This window comes from Apus apus, chromosome 1 (assembly GCF_020740795.1).
Source record: "Apus apus isolate bApuApu2 chromosome 1, bApuApu2.pri.cur, whole genome shotgun sequence".
NCBI classification, from domain to species: Eukaryota; Metazoa; Chordata; class Aves; order Apodiformes; family Apodidae; genus Apus; species Apus apus.
Window position 1 is genome coordinate 147,295,914 of NC_067282.1, and position 20,229 is coordinate 147,316,142.

General features: G+C 37.2%; 1 protein-coding gene across 1 annotated transcript in view; it reads left to right on the plus strand.

Annotated features, from left to right (window-relative positions):
• MYBPC1 (myosin binding protein C1) overlaps nucleotides 1-20,229 on the plus strand; it is a 77,636-nt gene that overhangs the window by 28,444 nt on the left and 28,963 nt on the right. The window contains exons 4-13 of the mRNA XM_051643971.1: nucleotides 5,552-5,656; nucleotides 7,063-7,211; nucleotides 7,532-7,649; nucleotides 8,965-9,013; nucleotides 10,618-10,674; nucleotides 14,266-14,432; nucleotides 16,302-16,434; nucleotides 18,032-18,156; nucleotides 19,307-19,412; nucleotides 19,717-19,883. Of these exons, the coding sequence (XP_051499931.1) occupies nucleotides 5,552-5,656; nucleotides 7,063-7,211; nucleotides 7,532-7,649; nucleotides 8,965-9,013; nucleotides 10,618-10,674; nucleotides 14,266-14,432; nucleotides 16,302-16,434; nucleotides 18,032-18,156; nucleotides 19,307-19,412; nucleotides 19,717-19,883 (1,176 nt within the window). The remainder of the gene's footprint in view (nucleotides 1-5,551; nucleotides 5,657-7,062; nucleotides 7,212-7,531; nucleotides 7,650-8,964; nucleotides 9,014-10,617; nucleotides 10,675-14,265; nucleotides 14,433-16,301; nucleotides 16,435-18,031; nucleotides 18,157-19,306; nucleotides 19,413-19,716; nucleotides 19,884-20,229) is intronic.

The following is a 20,229-nucleotide window of genomic DNA, read 5'->3' on the forward strand; positions in this document are numbered from 1 at the left end:
TACCTCTTCAAGCCATCACCAACCACAACAGTGACATTATTGATAAAAAGAGCTGAAAATACACTTTATTCTTCCATGAAATGCAGAGAAAGATTTGCAATGGAGTTACTTAGTCTTGCTTTCATTTAGTTGCTAGCACAATATGTTAAAAAATCTAACATGACTTTATCAGTATTGTGCTTAAACTGTAAATCAACACTTTCGACATCTGCTTCTGGCATTGGATGATGCAGATGGTGACAACTCTCCCACTAAAAAAATTCCTTCATTATTTATGTTTTTGCTATGCATGTGTAGGCCTACAAGTGACAACCTCTTCCCAAGGGATTTTAAAAAAGAAATTTAATTAAAAAGGAATGAGTAAAATAATATGGCTAAGTAGTTAAATTCTATTAACACACTTTCAATTAGTCTTCAGTGGTTGAGTAAGCATTAAAAAAATTATTGAGTTCTATTTATAAAAATGCAACTATATTTTAGATGAGTTTTTGTCATAGTTACTACATTTGTCCTTGAGAAAATATAGACAAATTATACCTTTAAGGTCAAAATCAAAGGAGAAACTCACAGATAAACTTTGATTCTGGAAACCCAAATCTAAAATCTTAAAAAAAAAAAAAAGCAATGAAATGCCCCTCTTTAAAAATGTTGTTTAATATTTTTTCTGAAGTTCTTTTTGTTCAGATGTCTTTTTCTCCACTTTGAAATGTTCTACGGATGATTTTCTGATATCAGAGAAAAAGTTATGTTAACTTTACATTATATACATATTAAATCCTAAATATATCTAGCTTATTCTAGCCTTTCAAATGCTAGTAGTAGTTTTAATTATTTTTTCAACCATTAGGCTTTTAAGACACTAAGACTTTTTGCTGATACTCTGAAGTTTCTAGTCAACAAATAAATTTCAAAGAGAGGTAGGCGACTCTTGCAAAAATAGTCTTTACCTTATACTGGTTTTCTAATACTCACTATTACAGCATTTCAAGCTTAATGCCAGTTCCACGTATTTTCAGGATTTTGATGTATATAAACATATGCTTCAATGTACTCTATGAGATTAAACATTTTAAACTACCTGGATACAGAATAACAATTACTTATAGTGATTTAATACCTGATGATGGTCAACTTTTAGTGTGATTAAACGGAAAAACCATTCAGATGTCAGTTCTGTCCTTATTTAAATTATTCTCCTCTAATATGGGAAAAAATGTTGTTTATTCTTTGCATTTAAAATTAATATTTTAATACATGAATTACAATGTCTAGATACAGAGGACTACTTTTAACTGTTTCATATCTTGCCTTAATGATGCTGAATGCATATGTGGTGCACATTTTAATTGCAGACATGGACGTCAGAGAAATGGCATCTTCCTCAGGTCAGATATGTGATTGACCTTGATTTCATTGTGGCTTTTTTGTATTTTCTGTTGATTACTTCTCTAACAAACAGAACCACTCAGCAACTTTCATATAAACTCATGATTTAATATAAGATCACAGTCCACATCTCATTGTTCTTTTATTTGCTTGAAACATTAAGATTTACCATTTCAGCTACTGAATTATGCAAAGCTTTCCTCATCAGTTTGAAACTTCCATTGTGAATGCTCCTGACTATTATGATTTCTTTCCCTTTCTTTTGCAGGTTTTACAATTTCACATAGTTGTTTTAAAGCAGATGATCATCTGTGCTTTCAGTTTCTTTATGTACTTTTTAATTTCTCTTCACAGATGAAGATGACACTTCAGTTAGTACTCCACCAGCAGGTTAGGACTGTGATAGTGCTTTCTGTGTGTATGTATGTATGTATTTTTCTCTTGACTATTAATGAAGAAAAATCTAAACCATTGGACTAAAATCAAAACATAATAATTAGAGAAAAAGTCTTTTTAAGTGCCCTACATTAAATTAATCTCTGTTCAGAAGCACAAGACCTTCACATCAGATAAGTTCCTCTACAGTTTTGTCTTGAGGTCTTCAGTAGAACTTCTGCCATTGGAAGGTAAAATACCAGTTAACAGTTCTGAAAGCAACTCTTCTTCTCTTTTCCTATCAACAAAGATGGAGGGCATTTTTAAGATTAACCTCAAGAACAAACTCCATCATTACAAATAAAACACGTGCCTTACTACTTCAAAACAGGTAATTGTTTATAGCTTCACCTTAGGCCACATGACCTACAAGGCAGTTTTAATGCATTGCTCCAAGCCATAGCTGCCAAGCTGGCAGATAAAATGCCTTTGGTTTTTGGTAGGAAAAGAAAAACAACAGCACGGGGTCCATCATGATAGATGTGTCACGGGCAAAATTTCCCCATTGTTTGATTAGTATGTTTTGAAATAAAACATCTGTGGATGGAACAGAGATTTCAAACACTGTAAAATGCTTTGCAATGTATCAAATTAAAAACATGCACTTAATTACCTTCACTGCCCTAAATGATCACATTTTCTTGATTTCTCCCAAAAGAATTTGCATTATTAACTTTAGGCTGAATGCTACCTGTAAACTCAGTAGCAATACATTGATTTACAGTACTAGTCCTCGTTGGTAAAAGCTAAATGCATAAATAACACTGTAAATCACAAAACCCTAAAATTTAATTATTTATTGTTATTTTGCTTAACCTAGATAAATAAATAGACTATTTAAATAATTTAAAGTACTGTCCCCTCAGATAAATATTCAACAACATAAACTCATCAGTTACCTGGAATGACACAAATCATGAGTAAGAACAGTTTCACAGAACCCTTCCAAATATGAACTATGAAAAAGGAAATTTTGAATGGGAATTAAAGCAAACTAATTTAGATTTTCTAGAGAAAAAAGGAGAAAAAAATCTGATTTTTTCTCTTCAGCCATTCACTTCCTGTTTCTGGTATTCAAGTAGTTCCTCATAGGCATGGTCCTAAATATCTAGTCCAACTTTTTGCATGAATAATCAATGTTCTTAAAATCCCAAAAACCTGAGGTCAGTTCATTTGCGATCTCTGAGCTGGTGTCATCTAAATTGCTCTTCCCTTTCAGATGGGATGTCTAAGCCAGCGGCAAGAAAAGATTCAGGTGAGACGTCTTGAAAAACATGAACAAACACTCCAAAATTTACATAATAAAATTACTATCAATACTCTATTTCTGAAAAATAATATTTAATTTTATTTCCCTTGTTTATACAGTATCAAACTGTAACTGTTGAAGTGCTTTTAAGCAGCAGAGCAAATAGGTTTCTAGCAGCTAAACCAGGAGTGAAATAAGGCTCACGCATCAGCATTTTACACATACATACATACCTATCTATCTATATCTGTTTCTACATAGATAGATATGCAGCTATTCCCTTCCTCCTCAGCCTACAGGGTGACATTGGCTTACCTGAATCCCACACCCAGGGCCCAGGAGACTGTAGGAGAATGGCTTCTTCTCACAGCTCAAAGGATCGTGGGGAAACCTTAGCTAAGTCATAACCTCTTTCTTCCTACCTTGGCAGGTAACGCATACTACACCCACTTTTGTGGTTTCAGGATTTGCAGTCTCTGGAACAAACTGAGCAGCAAGTACTTCAACCATGGTTATTGACCTGGCATAGCTGCCTATGCCAGTCCCCCAGGCCAACGTCTAACCCACATTCTGTTCTGTTTGGTTAATAAATAGGAAAATGTTAATATCTAAAGGTGATTATAATATTTAGGTGTGATTTGATGTGTTACCAAGTTAATGATTCTGTGTAACCTTCTTCCATTAATTAATCTCCTTTTTCCATTTCACCCTGCAGCTTGTTGGGTTTGTCACCAGGTCACTGTCACATCATTCTGTTCACATCAGTAACTATAACTTGTTCTTACATTGTTCCAACATACCAGCATGTTATACTGGCATAATCTAAACCTCTAGATCATAGAGTATATATATAGATGTGTATCTATATATATTTATGTTCATGTATGTCAGTATAAATGCTTTCATATATGTGTATATACATGTGTATATACATGAACGTCTTTACCTGTAAGAAACATTTTACAAGCAAACATATACAGGGGTGTTAAGGCCACCACCCATGATTCACTGAGAGACTGAAAGGCAGACTTTATAGCAAAGCTATCTAGCATCTCTATGTCTTTTTAAAATTCCTAATAGACTTAAGGATAATAAAAACAGTTCGGTTGCATTTTCCCATGATTGTCATGAGTCATGTTGCATTCATGACTGCTGGAAATTTTCAAGGGTTAAAAAGCTTCCTGTAGCAGTAATCTCTACATAGTAGAAAGACAATTCTGATTTCTGGGAAATGAGTGTCTACAGAAAATACATGACAGAGAAAGGGACTTTTAATTTCAAGACCAGGGTTTGGCTAAGTGAGAAGTGTTCTGCGACTGGTTCCTCATTTGTGCTAGTTGTGAAACCAAAACCAAAAGACTTTTGGATAAGCTATAAAAAGCTACTTTCACTTCTGAAACAACAAGGGAGATTCAGCAATGATTTGAAAGAGACAGATGGCTTTGTTAATTATAGCTGTACATTTCCACATTTGCTCTGCTCTTCAGTACTACCATGGCAGCACTGGATTTTCTCAGTTTCCCCTTTGCACTGGCAATACCTTCTCAATAAAAAAGGAGGTGTGGTGTTTGAGCTGTGCAAGTTCTCACTTGGAATATGAGACACATGGTTTGCCTCTCTGTAGAAAGGGACAGATGCTCGCTGCCTTGCTCTCCCTGCCTTTGCTGTTAGGAATAAGCCCACAGTTTTGCATGTTATTTACCCAAGAGACAACTGCAAAGCACAAAGCCAGGGCTGTTCAATGAGCAGAAAGACCAGGAAGGCATAGCTATGCTGGCACAATTTTCTGCCCTGGGGAGATAGCTCACTTGCTGCTTCTTTCAGTTCCAAAATCCAAATCTCTGAAAGTAAAGATGCTGTGTCTGAACATTTGACACAAACATTCCATATGACAAACTATTTTTCCATCAGCCAAGGCACAAGGCAGGACATGGTCCTGGCTGATCTCCAATCTCTATATATCTATCATGGTAGAAGAGAACAAAGTTCAAAAATAAGTTTAATCCTTGCCCTATTTTGCAGACAAAGGGGAAAAAATAGCTGAGTCTGGGCTTGAGAGAAACTCGCTGAATCTATGCATCATGTGTGTTTCATTTGTGCTTATAGCTGTTTGTGTTTTCAGAATGTCCACCTCCTCTGAAAAACAAAGAGCTGATCTTTGTGCATTGCCTCTGTAAAGCACTCATGGTTGAATGCTGGTGCCATTCGAGTTGCTCAGTCCCCATCCTGGCTGATCAGGTTTCCCTCTCTTCCTCCCCAGTAGTTTCATTTTCTGTCACCACAGAGGTAGCATTCTTGCAGGAGCTGTACACAATGTGACAGCAAAGCAATGGATGTCAGTGTGAACAAAAACTTACATATCTTTTAGGACATCTGGAGAGGTGATAGGGTTAGAGAGTTTAGTAAGTTCAGGTAAGTGTATTTTGGAGGGAGTAAAACACTCAGATGATTGACCTTTCCCTCTCTCTCTCTGCATCTCAGTATGGTCTCTTGGAGAAGGAGGTCCAGAAGACACAGAGAAACGTGACGACTCCCAGAGATCCACTTTATTCATTGAAAAACCTCAGGGCGGTACAGTGAGTGTTGGTAAGTGCTTAGAAACAAAATTCAAAGCCACTTCCAGAGAGACAGAGACTGAGGCAAAGCCAGGAAAGGTATGTGCAGTTCCCGTGACACTCCACTTGTGCCCTCAGCTTCAAGTCCTTCTACCCATGTAGTACTTTCACCGACCTCCACTCTTTGAAGGCAAAAAACTGTACCAAGCGAAGCAAACCCCAATTCAAGACAAGCTCAAAATTTAATAGTTTGCTGAGCACAAGAGGTATAGCTTCTGGAGAAGAGAGATGGTTATTGTCATGCTGTCAGGAAGATCCACCAAAGAGCCTGTAGCCTAGCTTAGAGATTGTTGGGTCAACTTTCATACCCTACAGCTGTGTGTAAATTAACAAGTAGACTAATAGGAGCAGCTCTGTAGGAAAGCTGGTAAGGTCAGCTCCACTGTAACCATTCTGGGGGACCTGCTCTGGACTAGCTCTGGTTTAGTCTGGCAGTCTATACACCTATTAGCAGTTGGAGCACCGGTGGCAAACTTCCAGAGCACATTTTTTACTTTAAATTCACCTCAAAGGAATCCAGTTCAACCACTGTCAGGACTTTCTATGCTGTGAACTAGAGCACAGTAAAAGGGGATTGGTAGGAGGTTCACTTCCAAGCTGCACTCCTGAGCCATACTCGTATGGTAAGGTAGTTGCACACTAATCAGGGTAGCAGCACTGGTGAGAAGCTCAGGTTACTTATGTTTCTGCTGTGTGCTTGGATACATTAAGACATTATCATTGTGGGTTGTTATTTTTTTTTCATGCATGCCTATTATTTTTGTAAGTTTCTGTGTAGAAAGAGAGCATTTTGGGAAGACTTATTTCTAAAATAAACACAAAGAGTTAGCTGTATTCTACTCTGGAGCCTATGAATGTTAGGATGGAAACTCAGCAGGGGCTGGGCATTGCAGTATTCTGACAATTGAGCTGTTACTATTTCCAAATTATTGAGACTCTTTCCCCTTCTTTCTCAGCTTAAAGAATCAAAGATGGAAATGCATAAAGAGCTCTAGGCTTTCTTTTCCAGACTGGCGTTTATTTATGTTACAACTGCTTGGTAGCCTAGGAATATCTGTGCTTGTTTTAGGCAAGGAAATTCAAATATTGGGAACAATTCACCCATGACAACATGGAGATTTGCCTCAACTAATTTATCTTGCTTCTCAGTGTTTCAAGCTCCATGTTGACATGGGATGAAGGATTCCAGACCAAAAATAACAAACGTCTGTAACACTGCAATACTTTCATAGCCTGTGTGACTTAATCTGATTCATACTGTAGTGGCACAGCAAGCACATTGAGTCTGGAAGGAGCAGTAATGAAAGAAACTTCTACAGATGTGACTGACAAACCACGTTCCTCAATGACTGCATTTTTTTTGTCTCTTTTTAAAAGGTGGGAATATTACATTTATAGCCAAAGTAGAAGCCAAAGATCTTCTCCGAAAGCCAAATGTTAAGTGGTTCAAAGGAAAATGGATGGACCTCGCCAGTAAAGCAGGGAAGCACCTGCAGCTGAAAGAGTCCTTTGAGCGTCACACTAAGGTGTGTTTTTGCTTTTCCTTCTTATGGGGACAAAGCTCCAAAGAGAGCTTAAAGATTGGTTTAAGACAACAGGTAGAAATTCCAGAGGAGTGTATTCTAACCCTGGATCCCTCGTGCAGAATTTGGTGGTGAGCTCTGACCCTGCACAGACACAGACTTTTCTGCTCTTCCACCTCAGTAGTGGGAAATCAAAGTTTTCCATTGCCATTTCAGAGTTCCAGTTTCCATCCAGAGCCCTTTATTAGAAAGACGGATCTTTTATCTTCTGCTTTGTGCAAATGTATCCCCCACATTGATGAACAATTATGTTTGATTTTTAGATTCACACATTTGAAATGCATATAATTCAAGCTAAGTTAAACTACGCAGGCAACTATCGCTGTGAAGTATCTTACAAGGACAAGTTTGATAGTTGCTCTTTTGACCTTGAAGTCACTGGTAAGATTCCACTTGTGTCTGTAAAGCTTTATAATGCTTTTTAATGTGTTTTTTTTTCTTGTCATTTTTGGTTTTTTTACCTGAAATGCCACCTAGTTTTGTTCGGAACTTTTAAATGAAGTAATTCTTAAAGTGAACATTTTTAGAATAAAACTCAGAGAATTTTCTTGAGTATCTGTAATTTCTTGTTTGTATGAACATTGGGATAGATAGCATGGGAGACACTTATCAAAAAATAAGAAAAGCTGGCAGATAAAACCAGCATTGAATTCAAATCAGGCTCTGAGGTAGCCTTAGGGCTCAGACAGAGGTAGCCTTAGAGCTATTCAGAGTGTTAGACTTCATCTGGCAGCATCAGAGCAGAGGTACATAGAGTGGTCATGGCTCACCAGTGCTTTGCATTCTGATCATACTCTGAAATCTATTTCTTCCCCTCTCCATCAAAATAAAGAGCAGCACAATGTGGACAGCACTGGAGAGCCACGCCTTTGCCAACTTCTGTGTTAAAAGGCCTTACTCTGGCATAGGTTAACCCACCGGCTCCAAGAGCAGTTCCACAGGCTCAACAGCACACACACATACCTGCACAATCACACTGAGAAAGACTAATGTCTATCAAAATGCCACCGCCAGCAGAGAGTGGACAAAACAGTTCTGAACCCTCCTAAAGCATGCTTACGGAAGGGCCTAGACCAGACTGTTCCTTCACCAGTCAGAGGAAGCTGGTCACAGTTAAGGGGACAATGGATGGTTGTCAGCCCAAAGGGCAGAGATAGTGTGGGCACTCTGAGGTCAGCAAGCCAAGGGCCAGTCTGGCTGCATCCATTCACTGGTTCTGGACTACAGCCATCTAATCTGAGTCAGGTTGCCACAAACGGGTAACTCGCACAAGGGGGATTCACCCTTGGGATCCCCCTTGTGTGGGGATCAACCAATAATGATCAACATGAGTCTTTAGCTGTGGAGAAGACTGCCCCTTTCCTGTGATGCTGAACATACTGAGAAAATTCCAAGACACAAGCCAGATAGAAAGCACGGGGAATGGGAAGACAAAAAGGGCAGACCCTGTGTACAGGCAGAAAGGGGCTGGGAGAGAAACATCAGAGACAGGTATCCTATGCAGAACTGTGGAAAGCAGTTAGAGAAACCTATTAATTAAAGTTAGATTAGCACTGAGCAGCTTTGCATTTATCAGAACTTAATGCCAAAGAAGCAGCACAAACTGCGGTCACTTAGTAGAAAACTTACACTGATTACACAAATTAGATTAATTTCTAATTAAGTTTTTAATTCCTGTATTACTGTTATTTCATAGAAACCCAAGCTTCTCAATCCATTGACATCAGATCTGCTTTCAAAAGAAGGTAACTTCCAACGGTGATCCCATGAAGCTTCTCAGTAATGGATGCTGGTAGCATACACAGAACATTCATCAATCTTGGCAGACAGTTGTATCAAGTACTTTTTAAAAAAATGTGGTTTTTTTGTAAATAAAGATTGAAGAAGTAGGGTAAAGGGTAGTTTGTAGTAGGCAGAATATCTAGAATAAATAGCCAGTTACAATATATAGACTATCTATATATTGTATATATACGTAGGATATTAAATAAACTACTGTGAAATGACAGTGTCATTGCTTTAAGATGAAATGGAATATTTAAGGCAATTAGATATATGGGATTTTAGAGGTTTTTAAAATCATATTTTCATTTGCTAAAATATTCTACTGCGTGTTTCCTGAAAGTTGTCAGCTACCATATGAAAGTTCCTGGCCCAAATCCTGTATTGATTGAAAGCAGAGAGAAAATTCACACTGATTTCAAGAAGACAGGATCTGGTTTTATGTCCTCTCATAATAAAAAATGTGTCATTACAGAAAACCTACAAGAAATATATTGCAGATGATGTAAGATAAAGTATTGTGTCTTAAGTTTTATTAACCTTGTGATAAAATAGCTATTCAAACCTGTATAGATGTCATCTTTATATTTTATGGAGAGAAACTTCTTACAAAGACAGAAATATTCAGAATGAACATGTTTTGCAAACAGAAAATAAATTTACTTTTTTAATTGGCACATACAAGCAAAACTGTGATTAAGAAGTAAATGCTTTTATTTAGAGGGATATGATTTAAAGGGTAAATGCAAAAGAAATTGCATTCAAGGTGCACTCCTTTCTTGAGCACATTTTAAAAAGACTGCAGTAACTATTCTGCCTAAGTAGGTGCCAATATCTGAATATTTTCTGATTTTCATCTTGGATTAAATATTGGAATCATTTGACTTAACTTTTGCAGGATTTTGCCCTTTTCACCAGTATTAAGGGTATTTCTTTTGTCTAAATATGCTTTATAATAAGGTATTGCTGCTTAAGGTCACATTATAGAAAGAAATGTATCTTCACAGGGCTGTGATTCTATCTGTAAAAATGCACAATGCACTGTTTCTTCTTTTTTTAACTCATTTCTCCCTTCATTTAGAAAGGAGAAGGTTAAATCTGAAGTGTAATACTTTGCAATCAGTATTTGGCACAACTGTGCATTGTTAAAAGCACCATCCAGCAATGCAAATCTTTGTTTTATATTCAGAGCAAAAGATCAGCACAAGTCCTTTGTTTTTATACACATATATGCTGGAAATGAAAAACAAAGCTGGTTGTGTTGACTAGCTCACATTTATTTGTGTTACTGAAATCTAACACAAATCGTGGCAAATTTATGTATGTAGTTACAAAAATTTGCCATCAAAGTATAATAACAAGCAATACAAACCTTTGTGTTATTTTTCACAAGTGCCTAAGGAAACATAATTGGTGTGAAAAAGAATACAAGTTTGTGTTGATTTTATACCATTATTTGTGTGTCTAGACAGTGTTGAGTATATAAGACATGTAGAGCGTCTGCAATGTGTGTTGTTTAAGTCTTCCTGTATTAAACAAAGATTTGATGTTTTTCTGTTAATAACAGCGGTGAAGGACAAGAGGATGCAGGAGAACTTGACTTTAGTGGTCTCCTGAAACGTAGGTGAGAACCAAGTGATGCAGTGAGCAGGTGTGGATTGCAAACTATTAGGTTCATACACAGAAAGAGTCAGGTGCAACATTGATAACTTAATAAGAATTTTCTGACCTTTCATTTCTTTTTGTTTTTCCAAATATTGTTCTCATAGTATAATATGCAAATGCTCAGTTAATTGTACCTTTAAGTGTGCAGAAAAGAAACCTCAGACTTGAGTGCACTGAGAAAAAAAAAATGAGCTACATCCTAAAGAAGCCAATAACATTTAGTATACTTGCTATTTCTTTTGTGTTTGCACGGAGGGTAGAGGGGGACAATTTCCTACACAGGGATGAGCAGTTCAGAAAATTGAGTCTGGTGCAGGAGTAAAAAACTGCAAGGGTACACCTTAGTTGGATTTAATAAGCATTCTGATATAAAAAAAATACTATATTATGCTTTCAAACCGTAAATATTGGTGTTAATTCTTGGTAGCTTTCGGTTTTGTTATGTGCACACAAATGTTGAATGGTGTTTTATTCACCTTAAATGCTGTGATGGAGAAAAACTTGGGCACATGTTTCTCTGGTTTGCCTCAAAAATCTGGTGTTATGATAGTTATGCCTCTAGCCCGGTTTAGTCTTTTAACAGTTTAAGTCAAAATAGTTAATTCATATTTCTTTTTTTAATTTATCACAGAAATTCTCTATTCCATAGAAATCAATGGCAACTGACCACAGAGAACTGGACAAATAACTAGATCTTATATCTCATCTACCACTTATTCCAAAAGAGGAAAACCCAATATGCAGTATTAATTAAATAGAAAGTTCACAATGGGCTCATGGGCTATAATGGTGAGGATAGAATTAAAAGATTAAAGTAAAAGTAGGCAGTGAAAGGATCACCTGAACCAATTCAAATTCACCAGGTCTTTGGTTTTTTAACCTTCTCATCCCTAATTAGGATCTTCAGTTTGACATTTTATCATACTAATACAACTTACCATGTTCTCATGCCTGCCTGTGGAGTGTTTTGTAAAAACATGAGAGTTGCATGTAAGAGGTCTTGGTGGTTTGTGGAATGAGAAATGTGATTTACTGGTCTCTATCACTTCACTAACAAGTAACTCACGTGTTTTCTATCACAAATACCATATAGCCGTATAAACATAGTATAACTATTGTGTGGTTAATAGAGCAAAGTTTTAGTTTATAAACACCATTAAATGATATTGGTCAAATTGGTTCATTGTGCACTTGCTTCAGGCACTGAAATGCAACCTCATACTTCTGAGTTTAATTTAATAAGAGTGTTAATTAAGCCCTAGCATGGCTATTAATATCCATTTTTACAATGACAACTAAAGGTAATTTCTTTATTTTTCTCAAGGGGAATGCAGGTACATTCCTTCTCTTTTGTATAGCTATATTCCCAAGGAAAGATCCAGACTTTTCACCTGTGGTGCATCATAATTGAAACATGTTTTTAAAAAAAAACAAAACAAAACAAAACAACAAAACTCACAAAAAAACCAAAACAACCCAAACAACAACCTAAATGCATAGAATCTATCTACTGCCTATTTCCTAATTTCGTGCTGATCTTGCAGGAAGACAAACCAGTCCTTGTCTCATTGACACTCTGTGACTGGTTATGCTTCGTCAATGCAATGGATCAGTAATGGCATGAAATTCCAAAAAGGCACAAGATCTCGAAAACATTCAAACATTTAGGTTTTTTTTTTTTTCCTTTTTTTTTTTTTTTTTTTTTTTTTTTAAGTACATCTTTCAATGAAATGCACATCTTTCAGGGAAAAGATCTGAAAAGGATTTTGTGGAGAGGTCAGTCTGCTTAGGAAGTATCAAGCACTGTTTGCCCACTATCAACAGCAAAAACCACTGTCGTCTCAGAGCAAAACTGATTTGCTCTAAGTGTCCAAATTTGTTCTCCAGTTACACAAGAGGAAAAAAAGAGCCTGGAATTAATTATTTCAAGGTAGTTGAAAATCAGGATACTGTAACTAATCCTCATTCTCAACTACTGCCTGATTTAAAGGGGTACATTATCCCCCAGAGTGTACTTCTCCTTAGCACGACAGGCATTGCATGGTGAGCAGCCAGCCCTGGGAGAGAAGAATGCCACTCCATGGGGTGTGTCAACTTGTAGATATGTTTACTAGCTGATCTCAACTTGCTGCTATGCAGAAGGAGCCTCACTGAAACACCAGTGTTGGCTGTACATAGTCACCCTCCAGAAAGCATCAGCCCAGATACAAGGAAAAGGAACAAAACCTAAAATTACACACCTGAGATTGTCTAACAAGAATTCTAAGATTCTAATGTAAGTATTTCAAAGATTACTCACTGAGAAGCATCTTTTCCCATTTTAAAATAACACAAGCATAATATAAAAATTAGTAATGCTTATAGCAAAATGGTTTTCCATAGCTCCTCATCCAACCATGCAGAGACTCTCAGGGATCCCCAGTGCTATTTCTGTGTATGGTAGAGAATTCTCTGTCAGACTTGATAGCTCAGCTCTAACAGTGACTCACTCCAAAGCTCAGTATTTTTTCATTTCTCAAATATTTATTTTCTCAGTCTGTTCTCAAAAGTATTTTCTCAGAGCAGTTATATCAAATAAGAATGATCCTGCTCTGTTCCTAATGAATTTACAGGAAAAAAGCATATAGATTTCTGCTCCAACTCCCTGAATGTTCTAGCAGTTCACTTTCTTGAGCTAAGTTGTCAATCTCAAAAATTATAATTTTGTTTAGGATGCTTCCATTGTTCTCTCATTTAACGGCTGCCATTGTGAAAATAATTGTACTTCTCTTTATTGGTTGTCGTAGCTTGGAGTTGCAGATAGTAAATACAGTATTGAAACTTCTGTATAAAGGTGATGCTATTCACAGAGATTTCTGAAAACACCTCCTGCTCTTAAGACTGAAATAAACATGGAAGCCAACAGGCCCATCTTGAAAGCCCAAGCTGGTGTGGAAAAATCCAGTTCCTATCCATATGCCAGCCTTAAGTAACTGTTAAGCAATGGTGTAACTACGAACAGGCAAAGATTCCCTTGGATTTCAATGTACTTTCATTGCTCACCCCTGGTAGCAGTTATAGGGACTCAGGATTTTAAAGCATTTTTATAAAATTATTACATGTATGCATTAGACTCAAATCTCAGTGGTGCCATAATAAGTTGTAACTGATTCTGCCCGAGTTACAACAGATAAAACTGATGTAAGTGGGATTAGTTCATATGCTATTATAGTACCACATTTTCAAACTGTAGTTGTTTGTTGTTTTTTTTTTAATAATGAAGCAATATAAAAACTTCCATAACTAAATATATCAGAAAATTTCCATAAATAAATATATCAGAAAAAGCCAAATTAAAACATATCCAAATTCTGCGTAAAGTGTAAAGTAAGGTGTGAATGTCAATCTGAGCTGTTCCACTCTTATTAAGTGAAATACAAAAAATATGATAGTGGCCTTCATATTTTGATCAAAACATTTCTAACCTCACCATAGATTCAGTATCACCTTTTTTATGGTGTGATGAAGTCTCACTAACTCTTCTTCCATAATTTTATTTTGCTACTGTTAGAGAGGTTAAACAGCAAGAGGAAGAACCTGAGGTAGATGTGTGGGAGCTCCTGAAGAATGCGAATCCCAGTGAATATGAGAAGATTGCTTTTCAGTATGGTATCACTGACCTGAGAGGCATGTTGAAGCGTCTGAAGCGCATGCGCAGGGAAGTGAAGAAGAGTGCAGGTATGGATAAGGTAGAATATTCTTATGTTGAGTAGTCAAACATGACTGCCCACTATAAAATCCCAAACTTGCTTCATGTTCATGTAAAGGGGACTTGCATGCTTCAACTCAAGCCTTAGGACTGCAAAGAGTTAATCAGAAGGTGTCTTTGGTCCTCTGTGCTTCATGTAAACGCCCTATCTCATTCAGTGCTTACCAAAAGCCTCCCTCCCTCTTGGCCAAACAGTAGTTCCAACAGGAACAAAGTCCCCCGGTTGTGTGGAAAGGTGTTACCTGATCAAACAGTACGGAACTTAGACCTTGTTAGTATCTATTAATATACAGGTGCATCACGTGGAAGTGCCTGAATGTTCAGCCTGGGGAAGAGAAGGCTCTGGGGAGACCTTGTAGCAGTCTTCCAGTACCTGAGAGTGCTACAGGAAAGCTGGAGAGGGACTTTTTACAATACATTTTGCATGTATTGATAGGACCAGGGTCAATGGTTTTAAACTGGAAGAGGGTAGATTTGGGTTAGCTATTAGGAAGAAATTCTTCACTGTGAGGGTGGTGAGATACTGGAACAGGTTGCCCAGGAAAGTTCTGGATGCCCCATCCCTGAAAGTGATGGGTTGGATGGGGCTTTAAGCAACCTGGTCTAGTGGAAGGTGTTCCTGCTCATGGCAGAAAGGTTGGAACTAAATAGTTTTTAAGGTTCCTTCAAACCCAAAACATTCTGTGATTCTATGAAAGGGGTATCTTTCAGCATCTCATCATCTGGGACCAATCCATCTGGTCCCTCTCCACAGTTTCCTGCTGAGAAGGATAGAGCTGTCAGCCATATCACGATATTTCAATGGTCAGGGTTTTCCCTGCAGAAAGGGATCTAGCTGCTGGGGAAATGTCTATAGTAACGACAGGATGAGAATAGGGTGTTCTTTCCCCCACAACACCTGTTATAAATTGAAAAATTTTACACTGCAATGATACATAAAAAATCTTTTTGAGATTTAAGATCTATTCCTGTTGTGTTGACATATTGTCTCCTACAGTCAGACATATCCATGACATCAACCTTAGCAGAAGTTAATTACTTAGATGTGACAAATTTGTTTGAGGCATTAATTATTTATTTCTTTTTGAGCCATAGCTATCTGCTCCCTTGGGCCTAATTGTTGAGGCTGGCAATATCTAAGTGTTGATTTTAAAGTGTTTTGAAACATTTGAGTTGCACCTGGCCTTACCTTGCCCAGAACAACTTGGCCCACATTCGCACACCTCAAAGAACCTTTTTGAAAAGCCTCATCAGGCTCTGCAGGCTGACAACTTTTGCCTAGTTTCAAATCTTTTTGCAGACCTTTTGCAACTGTAACATTCCTTACAAGTGGAACTGCAATGTACACCTTGCAACCTGTAGAAAGAATCAGGAAAGCTTTTAGATAAACCAATGTGCTTATTCTGACAGTGAGAAGCCCAATAAGAATTTTAGCTTCAAATTCCCTGTTAACTTGTGGTGCTAATAAAGAAGTCCTTTGTAACAGATTAATTGGAAATGATCCCATGGCACAGCTGTATACTATTCTATTCTGAAACAGCACTTCTCAGCAAGCTGTTAAAGCTACATCTGCCTGATATTATTCAGAATACAAAGACAGAAGAGATACTAGCTTGAACTTGGTCAGGATAATCAGATCTGCATAGCTTTGCACTTTTTCTAATGTTTCTAGATGATAAACTGTTTCATGCAGACTAGCCTAAGAATATAGAGTGATGCATAACATTGTATGCCTGTATTCTGACAGTTTTTATGACATTCATGCAATGTAATTTCAGCAATTATATTCTAGTTTTCTGATTTATTTTGTTCATAATAACACTTGGTTTCTGCAACAGCTTTTGCCAAAGGTCTTGATCCTGCGTATCAGGTGGACAAAGGAGGTAAAGTAAGATTCATGGTGGAGCTAGCAGATCCAACAGTGGAACTCAAGTGGTATAAAAATGGCCAAGAAATACGTCCAAGTGCAAAGTAAGTGGTTTCGTTGTTTATAAGCAGTTAAATGGGCACATGCACTGATCTATCTCTTTGTTCATGTTGCACCAAATTTATTTCTGAATTAATTATAAGTTAAAAGTATGCAAGTGATGATCTATTGCTCATGACGCAGAAAAGCCCACAGTATGCTAAGTGTTAATGCAGATTGACATCTTTGCCTCAAGCAAAAAGAATTGAAGATCCTCACCAAACTTGGAGCCATTTCCTACTCAGTAGTTTTTTAAACGTTGGGAAGGACAGTGAGTAAATAAATCTTCTGAAGGAGGTCAGAATCTTTCTATAGTAATTGGTTGCTATGAGGAGAGATGTTTATTATCACGTACTTATCCATCTGGCTCATAAACAACCTGAGGAACGGGAAGTGAGGTTTGTCTCACTTTCCACTGCCCAGTTAATGCTCACACTGAAGTCAACAACCACCACTAGCTCAATGTGACTTCAGTCATGTGCAACCGGTCTAGTATACCCAAGTTTCTTCATCATCTGTATCACCTGCATATTGGTTTACTCTCTGGCTTTATCTAGAAGTGGATTTTCAGGTGCAGACACTTGAGCACTGGTAGAGCAATGATTGGAAGTTGTGCCCAGTCCCTAATGTGGACACGATAAGCTCTTACAACCCGGTGCAAAAAATCCCATTCCACAGTCAGACACAGCTAGGAATGACAATGTGCAACCAATAATGCACAACAACTTGATGTTCATCAAATGTTGCTCAGCAGCACAAAATCCTAGCAGCTTTCTCCTCCAGCCTATGCAAAAATAGTAATTAGCAAAAACTCTGACAGAGAAGGGGCAGGTTTGCTTCTTTCTCTTGATGCAAAAGTCAACAAAGGATTTTTTATTAATAACCATTGTTGACAAAAAATGCATAATAATGAGGGTAATTTAACTGCTACGAGAGTTCAGAACTGGTTTGCAGGCTACTATATGGGTATCTCTCCAGGAGAAGGACCTGGACTGAAAGGACCAGTGCATTTCTTCCAGGCTGCTGGAGCAGCTGTCAGGTGCTAATGAGGTTTGGTCACTACAAACCTGGAGCAGATCTAAACTGGTGACATAAAGGTGAAAGGCTCCATATCCCATTACCAAAACCCCATATCCCATTACTGACCTCTTGTGCCATTTAGCCTAGCAATAATATTAACTTCTTAACTTTGGCTATTATTATAATTCACAAAAATGTCAAGAGTTTTGGAATGAGGATGGTGTCCTTTTACTGGTTATTTTCATCTTTACTCCTCTAGAGTTTTAGACTCCATTTTATTAGTCACCCTTCACAGCCTGCTCATTTGATTTATTTTTTTTTCCATATCACCCAAGCATTAGATTTTGGGCTAAGCCAGAAGGTGCTTACTGTCACCCTTCACCTCAGTTCTTTTTTCTAAAAAGTAATGACATTTCTGTTGAATCTGGGAAATTGCTTCCCAGGGCGATTTTTCCAGTTCTATATAAAAAACAGGATTTTCACCTCTCATAATCCCTTAAAACGCTTCATATGTAAAAAAAAAAAAAAAAAAAAAAGAGGTCCAACAGTTTTGCTAATGTCACTTCATTCCTGTTCAAATAGGTACATTTTTGAGCACAAAGGTAACCAGCGGATTTTATTCATCAATAATTGTACGATGACAGACGATGCTCGCTATTACGTAACAGCTGGTGATGAGAAATGCTCCACAGAACTGTTTGTGAGAGGTAACTCCATCAGCTTGCTCCTGTTTGACCTGCTGTAAATCAGTGTGGCTTCTTTGATCATGACAGAAACTAAGAGGGAGGATCTGGTTCAGTATATTTTTGTGTTTGTATTAACAGCCCTTGGGATTTGTCTGTATTTCGGTGATTCCTGGCCATTTTTTCCCTCATTCTGAGTTTTGTGATTTAGACAAAACCCTGAAATGGGGTTATGGCTGATTTTGTATTGTGAATTGGGATTTAGTGGAGCTGTGGTCCCCTTCACCATTTTAAAACCATTTTGGAGACTCATTTGTCATAGCTTTCCCTAACACCACACTTAGGTACCAGATGGCCCTGGTACTCTTGGTCAGTCTGATCTATTTCACAAACCCTCTAGCTTTTAGTATAACTGCTTTCTAGCAGTTAGTTTTCATTCCAGTGGCACAGATTTAAGGAAAGACTTGATCAAAAGCTATGAATGGGTAGCCATTTATTCACCATTTTTTCTCCCACACTGTTGATAATCTTACCGATAATATTAATGTCATTTCTTACACATGAACAACAAAATAAACAAAAAATAAAAACTTGCAGGGAGAGAAAAAAATAATTTAATACTTCAGAAAGCAATTAAAAATAATGGAGTTCATTGTCCCTATAAATATCTTAGGATAACTGTTTTACAGTCTCTTGCTATTAAATCAACTTGAGTTTTGACAGCAGGAGTGGGTTAAAGCAGTAACGGCATCACATTATGTCATCATGTCATCTTATTGTGCATAAATGGCTAGAGGTCCTAATGAAAATGTAGCTTTAAGAGAAGGATCTATGGGTGGCAAGAGGCATATGTCAGCTTCTCATGTCAGCCTGCCTGAACAAATGGTCAATACAATGGAATGGAAAGAAGGCATTAATCTGGAAAAAAAAAAAAAAAAAAGAAAAAAAAAAAGGAAAGTTGTTTTTTTTTTTTTTCTTTTTCTATTTAGCACATTTCCTACTAGCATCTTAATGAGTAGAGTAATCCCTTTTCTGAGTTAAGGCAGAAAAAAACTGCACTGAGACTATTATTAGAATTTCAAGGTAGCTTTGTTTTCTATAGCATGGTCTTGAAAACCTCTTTCACTTAGTTTTCTCTCTGAGATTGTAAATCTGAAATTTTCTCTTTCTAAAGATCCTCCAATTTTGGTGACGAAAGCCCTGGAGGATACTAGTACCTATGTTGGTGAACGAGTAGAACTGAGCTGTGAGGTGTCTGAGGATGACGCAAATGTGAAATGGTAAGCCATGCTTTGAACAGGTCCTGTTTTCCCTGAGAATGAAACCCAGAATATTTTAATTGTAAGCAAAAATGGGGACACCTTTTTCTATACAAGTGCACCTGAAAATTGTTAAGAAAATCTCAAGAAAACCTAATTTTAAAATGTAGCAACAGCAAAAATACCCTTACATATTCATGGATGAATTTGTTTAACCTCTTCTTGTGCTTTAAGTTTTATAAGGTCTTCTCTGGATGTTTCAGTCTATGAGAGTCTTATTTTCACAGGACTTCTATTGAAAAAATAATTCTTTGTTTTCCATTAGGTTTAGAAATGGTGTAGAACTTCCCAATGACCCTAAGTCTCGGTATCGGATCAAGGTTGAGGGTAAAAAACACACTTTGATCATAGAGGAAGCTGCAAAAAATGACAATGCAGTTTACTCAGTAATGACAACTGGAGGACAATCAGAAGCTAAGCTTTCGGTTGGTTGTAAGTATCATTCATCTTGTTCTTCAATTCGGATGTCACAGTTTACTAGCTTACAGAAATAAAGAATAAGCTTGCCTTTTCCTGGGGGTTTAAAAGGAGACTTAACTTCCATGCCAATTTCTTTGCTGCAACTCTCCAGAACAATGACTTCCCTTTAGACCCTGATTGTAGTAACAGGCAATGAACTAGTTCTGCTTGAAACCTGAAATTCTGTCACTTTGTTAAGATGGAAAATAAAACTATACATATATATATATAATATAATAGCTTAAAAAAGGAAAATTTTCAAGGGAAGTGTTTGTTTAGCTTTAATTCTTTCAGGTTTTCACAGGAAAGCCAAGGCAAG